Source organism: Nuphar pumila, chromosome 6, assembly GCF_984573655.1.
Source record: "Nuphar pumila chromosome 6, dmNupPumi1.hap1.1, whole genome shotgun sequence".
NCBI lineage: Eukaryota > Viridiplantae > Streptophyta > Magnoliopsida > Nymphaeales > Nymphaeaceae > Nuphar > Nuphar pumila.
The window spans coordinates 15,159,219-15,168,189 of record NC_143254.1 but is presented as its reverse complement, the minus strand read 5'-3'; the positions used below and the strand labels follow the sequence as shown (position 1 = coordinate 15,168,189).

General features: G+C 36.2%; 1 protein-coding gene across 2 annotated transcripts; it reads right to left on the bottom strand.

Moving 5' to 3' along the window:
• Positions 1-1,264: 1,264 nt before the first annotated feature.
• LOC149834079 (lipid phosphate phosphatase 2-like) lies at positions 1,265-8,188 on the bottom strand. 2 transcript variants are annotated; one of them, XM_090011208.1, is made up of 9 exons: positions 8,080-8,188; positions 7,866-7,978; positions 4,795-5,016; positions 4,606-4,693; positions 4,380-4,489; positions 4,148-4,241; positions 3,305-3,493; positions 3,058-3,117; positions 1,265-1,648 (listed from the first exon to the last, which is right to left on the bottom strand). In XM_090011208.1, the coding sequence occupies exons 3-9, from the start codon at positions 5,008-5,010 to the stop codon at positions 1,467-1,469; spliced, it is 939 nt and encodes a 312-aa protein (XP_089867334.1). In that variant the 5' UTR covers positions 5,011-5,016; positions 7,866-7,978; positions 8,080-8,188; the 3' UTR covers positions 1,265-1,466. The 2 variants fall into 2 exon arrangements, with proteins under 2 accessions (XP_089867334.1, XP_089867335.1); XM_090011209.1 differs by lacking the exon at positions 8,080-8,188 and having other exon boundaries at positions 4,967-5,016; positions 7,866-7,896.
• Between the last annotated feature and the right edge of the window lie 783 nt (positions 8,189-8,971).

Sequence of the window (8,971 nt, the reverse complement as noted above, 5' to 3'; positions counted from 1 at the left end):
ATTTTTATTTCCTTCAAAGGAAGTTTCTTATAAGAAAAGAAGCATTATGAAAATCCAGCTTGAGAGAGAGAGAGAGAGAGTCTAACTATTTTTCGTTAAAATTAGGATGATAGATGTATGGTCTCTGCATCGCTTTAATGTCCCAAAAAAAACACCAAATATCCCTAATACGCATAGATGTAATAAATGACGTGTTAACCAATTCAATTTTTTCTATTTCAACTTTAATTAGATTAGGAATTTCCCAGATCTCTTTAACTCTCTGTTGGTCTAGTTCTCATTTGATTAATGACATGTTTTCCTTCTTCTAAAAAAAAAAAACAATTAGATTAGATTAGATATATTAGATTTGATTGTGTCAAACCTTTTTTTTATTTTTATTTTTAACATTTTTGTAATAATACAGATAAAGATACAATGATGGCGTAAAAAAGAATCCAACTTTGTCAATAAAATAAAGCAAAAAATTCAGTTTAAGGTCAACCTTTTGCCCCTAATTTAAAAAATGAGCCACATTTCCGAATTTCTTGATATGGGATTTTCCTGAAAACTGCCAAATAGAGACTCAAGCCAACGTCCATCGTTTTGGGAAACATGATTTTTTTTTTTAGTTTCTCGTATTGTCCTTTCAAGTTAAACTTGCTTAATTACCCCCATAGTGAAAAGAAGGACGCTGTCGTCATTTGACTGAATTTAACTTGAGTTAATAGTAAAGATAAGCCTCTGTGTGGGAGTTTCAAGAACACCAGTCCTATATCAGAAATTCAGAAATGCTAGGCTCATTTTTGGAATTAGGGGCAAAAGCTCCACCCGCTAAAGGAAACTCTCCCTAAGACAAAATGAGATGTGATCTTTGAAAGACTTGTGCTATTGCATGTGAGAGACTCACTTGGTGAAGTTTTTCAAAACCAACAACTAAGCTGAGGCGACTCCCTGAGAACAAGGGGTAAGCTCGCGGAGTTTTAGGCTGTCAGGATAGCAACAGTAAGTACGGCAGGCAGAGTCAGCACGACTAGATCTCTGATCCTAAGGCGGTTATTTCATGTAAATATAGACAAAAAAAAAAAAAACTGCTAAGAGCATCCATATAAGTGCTGGAGACAATACAAAAATATGGTTGGATTTGGCGTTGGATGGGTATTCAGTCGCTAACAAGTTGGTCTGCCATTCGATGGCATTTGTAAAGCTTGACCAACACCAGCAACATTCCAAAAGCAACACATAACAGAATATGGCTCAAGGCTGTGCACAAATAGAGTCTAGCTAAACATGAAACATTGACACCATAAATAAACGATGTCGAAGCTTTAATATGTAAAATTTTCCAGTTCTAATGTTCCATCACAGTTAGTTAAAGTTTCCGCACTTTCTTTGCACATACATATACATGGAGAAGCCAAAACTGGGAGGCTGCAAAAAAGATTTACAGTCCGGGATTAGCTTAGCTGCAAAGATTTGTTTGCACTTTAGACTGTTTCTGCACTGTTGACATGCATGCTTGAGAGCTCCACTGTCCTGGGAGTTTCAGTCTGCTGGTACACAATTTCAGACTCTACCCTTTGCACATGAAGAGCGTTTGTAGTACCAGGTTGTTCCACAGCACTACGCGACTCTGCTAACATCTGAAAATACGCATATGGGCCCCAACCTACACAAGAGACATAATCAACAACTTAAATACCTGAACATAATAAAAATTAAAATAAAGCTTGGAATCCTGTACAGAAGAGGATCACTCCTTCCATTTCATGCAAGTGCTGCTTTCTCAAATTGGAGAAAGTACATAAAACATTATTATGTATATAGTACTAAAATAACAGGTCCTGAAAGTAAAATCTTGCATTGAATCACTCTTGGCATATAAATTGAGATATGAAACCACAGCAAACTTCTGACAAAAAACTATTCTGCTTAGCTACATATTTTACTCTCTTATGACTCACCATTTACCATCTGCATTCACTTCTCTTTTTCTCCTTCCTACCATGGTTCCATGCATTTCACTCAAATAAGTAAATCTTAGTTGTCACCTGTTTACTCATTGAATACCTTGATCACCCATTGATCTGCATCATTCACTCAAATTCCCATTAATTTCATATTCCACCAATATGCAGTTCTGTGGATGCCTAATGTCAATTCTAGAATCATCAAGAGACTGGAAAAGACAAAACCTTATGCGCATGAATAGCGAAAAGTCCGATGCAAGGTCGGAGGTATCCATTTCCTATCTTGGCAACCTTATGCCACTTCTAACATGCCACTTTTTGCATTGGTCTACCAGCATAACAGCTAAAAGGAATATCTTTCAACTCTATTTTGCACACAGTGAAGGGCAGTTGATGATTTTTCATATAGTCTGGACTTTCTTAATTTCCACATCTCTCAAATTAAACTTGCATTAGTGACCTAAAGACCAACGGTCTGCATTTATATATTCTTGTTAGTATTTCGAAGGTCCCATAAATGCTGACTAACAAAAAATAAGATTTTCATCTTGGATCTGTGTCCACTTGCATCCCTATAGGTGTCATAGTGATGCCTAAACAAGAATATTTGATTGATAGCAACTGATCAATTTCGATCAGCTGTATGCTTCTAATGGAAACAGACCTAAGGCTAAAATACTTTTCAGTTTGAAGTAATTTGGATGGTACCATACCACAAACAAGGCCTCATTCTTTGAAACACCAAGTTGCATTGGTGCCTGTCCTATAAGCACACTGATCTTCCCAAGTCATATTCCTTCAATCACTATTAAGCATACTTGATCTTCCGAGTCCTATTATTTCGAGACTTTAAAAAATTTCTTTCACAAGTTTCTTGGTACAATAAACTTTAAGCATCCATAAGTGAACCAGAAGTGGGAAAAGATCAAAGTGGGAAAAGATCATTGAAACACATATAAAAGCTATATATTATGCCTTCTAAAAAACCAATATTCAGGAGCTCTACAATTCTATAATTAGCACTAGAGCTCCATTTGGGAACACATCAAAAGCTGAATAAAGAAGCACATAAATTCCTTGAAGGAATGACAAAGAGGATGCCAATTACCATCTGTGTCATATGGAGCTGGATAAAACTGGCGATAGCAAAACATAGCCACAATGGACCCTGAAAGGAACAAAGAACTCCATGTAAAACAAATGAAAATCGTCAATGTATGAGCATGATTCTTTCTTTTCTATTTTTTTCAATAGTCAAGCTGGAGATAACCCCTGTGGGATCCTAACCTACGACCACTATATCATGATCTGTAGAAAACTGATTGATTCTCAAATAAGAGATCAAGAATAAGTACCTAAAAGACCTCCAGCAAACACATCCTGCCAATGATGCCAATAATCATCCACTCGTGAAATTCCGACAAGTGCTGCAACTAGTAAGGGAAGGAAGACGATGCACAGTTTTGCAATATGACCTCTCTGATCAAATACTTTAATTTTTCCAGATAAGTACAGTGACAAGAAAGCAAGACCTGCAAAGGACCCTGGCATATATGACCTGTTCAGAGTTTTGCAAGTTCAAATGCCTTTCCCTTCACGTGCATACATACACATACACATATATATGCAAGATATTACCAAATTTTGGAGTTTTGCCTTTTTGGCACTTCTCAGTGACGTAGTAAGAAGTCAAGAGCTTTGTATTCTATATCACTTTCTGCTTATGTTTGGCATGATTTATTGCTTAGTCTCTAGTTTTTGTTTTCTTGAATTCTTTTCTTTGTGCTGTTAAACAAGCACTGATCTAGGAAAAAAGAAAGAAAATTCAAGATCTAGACACACCTTTTTTCCTTGAGATTAAACATCTTTCAAGCATAAACGAACTTTACTCAATCACAAAATTACCAAATCTACATGCAATGAACCCTTGCAACAAACTACAGTAGCACAAAAACCTGAAAAACAAAACTGTGCAAACGCATATTAGCTCAATGACAAAATAATGGTACAATGATTAATTTATAAGTAATCTGAACCAAAAGCTTGGATGAACTTCAACTATCATATCATTGTATTTAAAATCTTATAACAAATGATTGTATTTAAGCTCTCATGAATGCGAGGGACCCAGAAGCCAAAATATAAAAAGCAACCTAATAGAACCCAAGAAAGAAAGGTATTTAATGTGTGCCACTAACATGAAGTATGGCCACTTGGAAAGCTCTTGTGCCCCTCCTTTATGATACTCTTATCACCATGACAAATAACATTTCCTGTAACAGAATCATAGACCTAAACATAAAGGACCACAAAAGTATGAGAAGAAGCAATAGACAGCAAACATTTAAGGGAAAGTAATGAAATTGACTACATACACAAGAAAATTTTCAAAGGCACGATGAATCAGAAAATGAGATCTCAGACACTTACATCCCTGCCATCAGGGAAACAACGCCAGAAAAAGTCTGGCCTAGGGCGGCCTACTGCATCCTTGATTGCATCTGTTATAACTGCTGTCACTAGGACCGAGAACAGAAGGCCTTTATTTGCAGATGGAACCAAAAGATCAGTTAAATTCTCGAAATCATTGAACAATTTGACAGATGAAGCACTTTATATTTCTAGACAACGGGATAAACAAGAAATGAGCCATTACCTAGAATAGCATGATGGAAATCATAAACATCCTTTCGATAGACATAGTATAGAAGAAAGATGGCCATGGGCAATAGAATTGCTATTATCTGACACAGAGTTTTTTATTGTTAACAAAAAAGCATCAATGAATCCATCCAAATAGCACTTTTTCCATAAATGTTATACAAAAATGAAAGAAAGGACCTACTGGAACGGTCCAAAATGGAATAGTATTGCTTTTCAATGGGTACTTAAGGTCAGACATCATGTTTTTCCCAACAAAGCGGTAAAATGGATGTATAATATTTAAGATGGCCTCTGTTATGATAAGAAGAAGAAGTATAAGCCAGTCATGCATATGAACTCTAGCTACTTGATACCCATGAGATCTTATGGTGTGAGAACCCAGATGAGCCTCCCTCATTTGGTCCTGCATGTAAGAAAAATAAAATAGTTAAGATAGCCTTTGGAAAATATAGTGAACAGAGCCAATGATCCTTCATGGCCACGAATAACATATCAAACACAAAACCACAAGGGAAGAATGGACTGATCAATATGATGCATGAAGACAAAACTCCATGTAAAATTTATATAGTCAGGGACCGTACCTTTAAATTCATTCATGCAAATGAAATAGCATTTATATAAAGTAGTGCAAAGTCATCCTACTGTTTCACATGTTGAGTAGAAAAATGTAATTTAAAATGGAACAGAACTAGATAAGACATCAAGCAAAACTGCCTTCGATGATGATTAAAGATTAGAACAAATTGTAGCATGTGACCATGTAGGATTAGTGCCTGCTACACCTTGCCAAGTAGAGAGACAATAATCCTACTTGATCATGCTGATAATTGTGTGTCTCATTGCAACTGATACTGCAAACATGTATTTTGTGATGTCAAAACTTACACAAGTATATAATTTCTGATAATTTTAATAAAATAACCTGAAACAAGTAGAGATGCACTAATTAATAATTTTAACTGCCACAATTACCACCAAAGAAATTATTTACTACTATAATCTATACTCTGTGTTTACAGAATTAATTATACATACTGAGTATTTCACAAGGTCTTGCTAGTAGCTGATGTACTTGCATGCAGTCATCCAGTAAATGACCCATAACAGTCCTGACATAAAGCTGTTCAAAGTGGATATTTTGCCGTGGCTCCATGGTTATTGACAAGTCATGGCTACCTTGAGCACTCACACATGAACAGACATTTAAAACTACCACTAAAACAAACAGCTGAACTGTGAAATTGCCATCTCTGTTCATTTTTCAGATTAGGCAAAATAAGATGAATGATTGTGAGGCTTAGAGCCAAACACAGCCAATCAGCTTATCAGTTCTCAAGCTTAAAGCCACAGAATACACAATATGGAAGAAGGTTTCCTCTTCTCTTGTTGGTTGCTATTATATGTTTTGTTAATGATTAACAACTAACAAGTAAGCTCAAGTCAATTAGGATAACATCTTTAAAGTGTGCTCTCAAGTATCAGGATTTATAAACAGAATCCTCATAGGCTGGAAAATTGTCTTGATATGAATTGACCAATGTTAGGAGATGAGGACAGAAAGGTCTATTGGGTACTTAAATGTCAGAGATAAAATGTGTTGCACCCAATCCAAATTTGATGTGTGTAACAAATATACTGCATCTAAAAGAAAATCTTGCAGCCAATGGATTGGGCAATAACAGGACTAGCCATTTATGGTTTGAGAGGCATCTGATCCCTCAACTGACTTCCCCATTTATGTTCTGAGATGACAGTTCATAAGCACGTACGTTTAAAAGAAGAGGAACCTGATCATCTCCTTCACACCTTGAACTGGAGTTGAGCATTGGATCACATGCATCCCTAGAATATGATACGATTAGCAGAATACATCAATCTTAGGCTTTCATAGAACATTAATTATCATTAAGTACTGTTAGTTAAAAAACTTATTGGATGGTTGGCCAGTAAGGCTTAAGTTACAAGGCCGTGGTTGGATTAAGTCTGCTAGACCTGACTTCACGGCTATTTCTATAGTGTCCATATTGAGTCCCCATGGGTGATGATTTTTGTTGGGTAACTGGAGGATGCTGAACTTGGCCCCTTCTGAGACTGACCTGTTAATGGGTAAAATGATGCTGTATTAAAAGTGACCAAATGAGTAATTCAGCCAAAGAACAAAAAAAAGCCTACTAGCAAATAAAAGTTTCATTGCTCATCAACAGGTGTCCACATCCCCACCTCATCCCACCAAGAGCCAACCCCCAAAAACCCCCTCCTCCCAGCAAAAAACCGCCAAAAAAAATACAGACAAACAAAATCCAAATTTACCACGACTGAATTACGACAAACTTTTCATAAACATAACAGATCTGAATAAAAGAAAAAAAGAGAAGACCGTACATGCAATCACTAATCTATCATAACACGAAAACATTGTAAACTATTCAACAAAGAAACATTAGTCCAAGTGCACAAGAAGCATAAATAATAGATCATATGCAACAGGTGCTCCTACTTAACATTAAGACGAATTGAACTTTCAAGTGTTAAGAGAAAGAACTGCAGAAGAAACAAGAAATATCAATTATGAGACTGTTTGCTCCATGAAATCAATTAAAGATTTTATAAAAGATGTTACTTGACCATATTACACCTCGACAAACAGATATACTGCTAGGGCATACACCATTACTGACAGGAACAAGAACTCGCAAACGGTAACACATGTATACGTGTAATTGCCTTAACTTTTCCTAGACAACACCACAACTTGAATAAATCTAAATGTGTAGTGTATACATATCCGCACCACATTCAAAAGATAGCCGATATTCATTTCATCTCTCAAGAAATACCAAATTCCCCGAACAGAAAAGTGCCAAATCAACACAAAAAAGCCCATTATAATCCCCATTCTCATATCCAAATTCAACAACCAATTACACCCATTTGCTCAACCTCATCAATGTACATCTACTCAAGCAAGAACACATTCAGACAGAAATAACTAACCCAGAAACGAAGCCTTAACCGATATTGCTGCATTTTATTCCCACAAATTGTCATTGATAACATTCAATTACTAGCCCAACCAATAACCACAATATGGATAAGGACAGAAAGAAAACAAACCACTACCCACTCTAAATCCAAGTTTAATTAAGCAATTGATATAAACATAGGTTAAAAGCACAGCAAAATAGAAACACCACCACACAAAAGAAAGAAAAAAGAAAAAAAAAGAAGGAAAAGAGCAAAGCTTCATACTTTATTCCTGGCAAGGTCTCCACAGAAACTTTAGTTGGTACATGGAAGAACTCAAAATTCCAAAGCCAAAAGCATTACATACGTTTCAACCCATCATTAGACATGGTTGGCTTCTAAACCAGAGAAACAAAGTTATGATAGAAAAAACACTTGAGTTAGAGGAAGAATCATAAAAAATGATTAGGTAATCAAAAGGAATGATGGGTCTTGTTACCTGAGTTATTGGAAAAGTTTAGATTCTTCCAAAAGCAACAAAATTTGAGGGAGGATGAGAACAGCCTCAAGTTTCTTGCCTTTTACATATCCAAAACCATCTAACTGTTAGAAACCGCCACCATGAAATGTCAGCCCCAAGAGTTTAAAAAATTGCAAAAATAACCTGTTTCCCGATAGCTCAAAGAATCAGAGGTCCACATTTTTTTTAAGGATCCGTAATTCATAAATGATTCTTAGTTCTTACCATGAACACATACTACTGTCGAGTATCGAGATTAGTAAAATCGGCTCAGACTAAGACTGGGTTTATATCCAGGCACTGTGACCCAACTCAGAAGGCCAAAATTTTGTTGGTACTCAAGTTGGAATTTAGGCATTTTGGAAACGTTTCAGTTATGGATTCCTGGATTTGATAGATAGCTGCCACCTTCTAAGAGGTGGTAGTTATCAATCTGAGTTTTTATTGAAAATAGAGTAGGGGAGATGGCCCCACCTCTTCAACGTTATTAGCTCAAATGGCCACCACAAAAATACTTTTAGCCAAGTTTTTTTTTTTCTTTTAGACAGAGAAAGCTGGGGTTAGGCTAGGCAGACCCTACCAGTTACACAACAATACCATACGGATTCGAACTTGCAACGTCCCAACACAAGGTGACGTGCACTAACTGCTCCTGCCACACAAGCGGAGCCCCCGTTATTACCAAATACATAAACACTGATCACAACTACTTAGTTCCCATATAGATTCTAAAAAGCACATATTCTGGTGAAATACTGCAATATAATTAGCTCTTGCATTCAATTGAACCCACATATGGATTAGAATTAACAAGGATGTATGTGGTTCATCATCAAGTTGGATTTAAGGTTTACTTCACCAAATCTGATCT

What these genes read in the sequence shown, in the direction of transcription:
- LOC149834079 (XM_090011208.1), bottom strand. Translation starts at nt 5,010, where the DNA reads ATGAGGGAGGCTCATCTGGGTTCTCACACCATAAGATCTCATGGGTAT. An exon ending in TCCAAGTGGCCATACTTCAT is followed by an intron (nt 3,494 to 4,147) that starts GTTAGTGGCACA and finishes CATATATGCCAG; the next exon opens with GGTCCTTTGCAGGTCTTGCT. An exon ending in GTTTGCTGGAGGTCTTTTAG is followed by an intron (nt 3,118 to 3,304) that starts GTACTTATTCTT and finishes TGTTCCTTTCAG; the next exon opens with GGTCCATTGTGGCTATGTTT.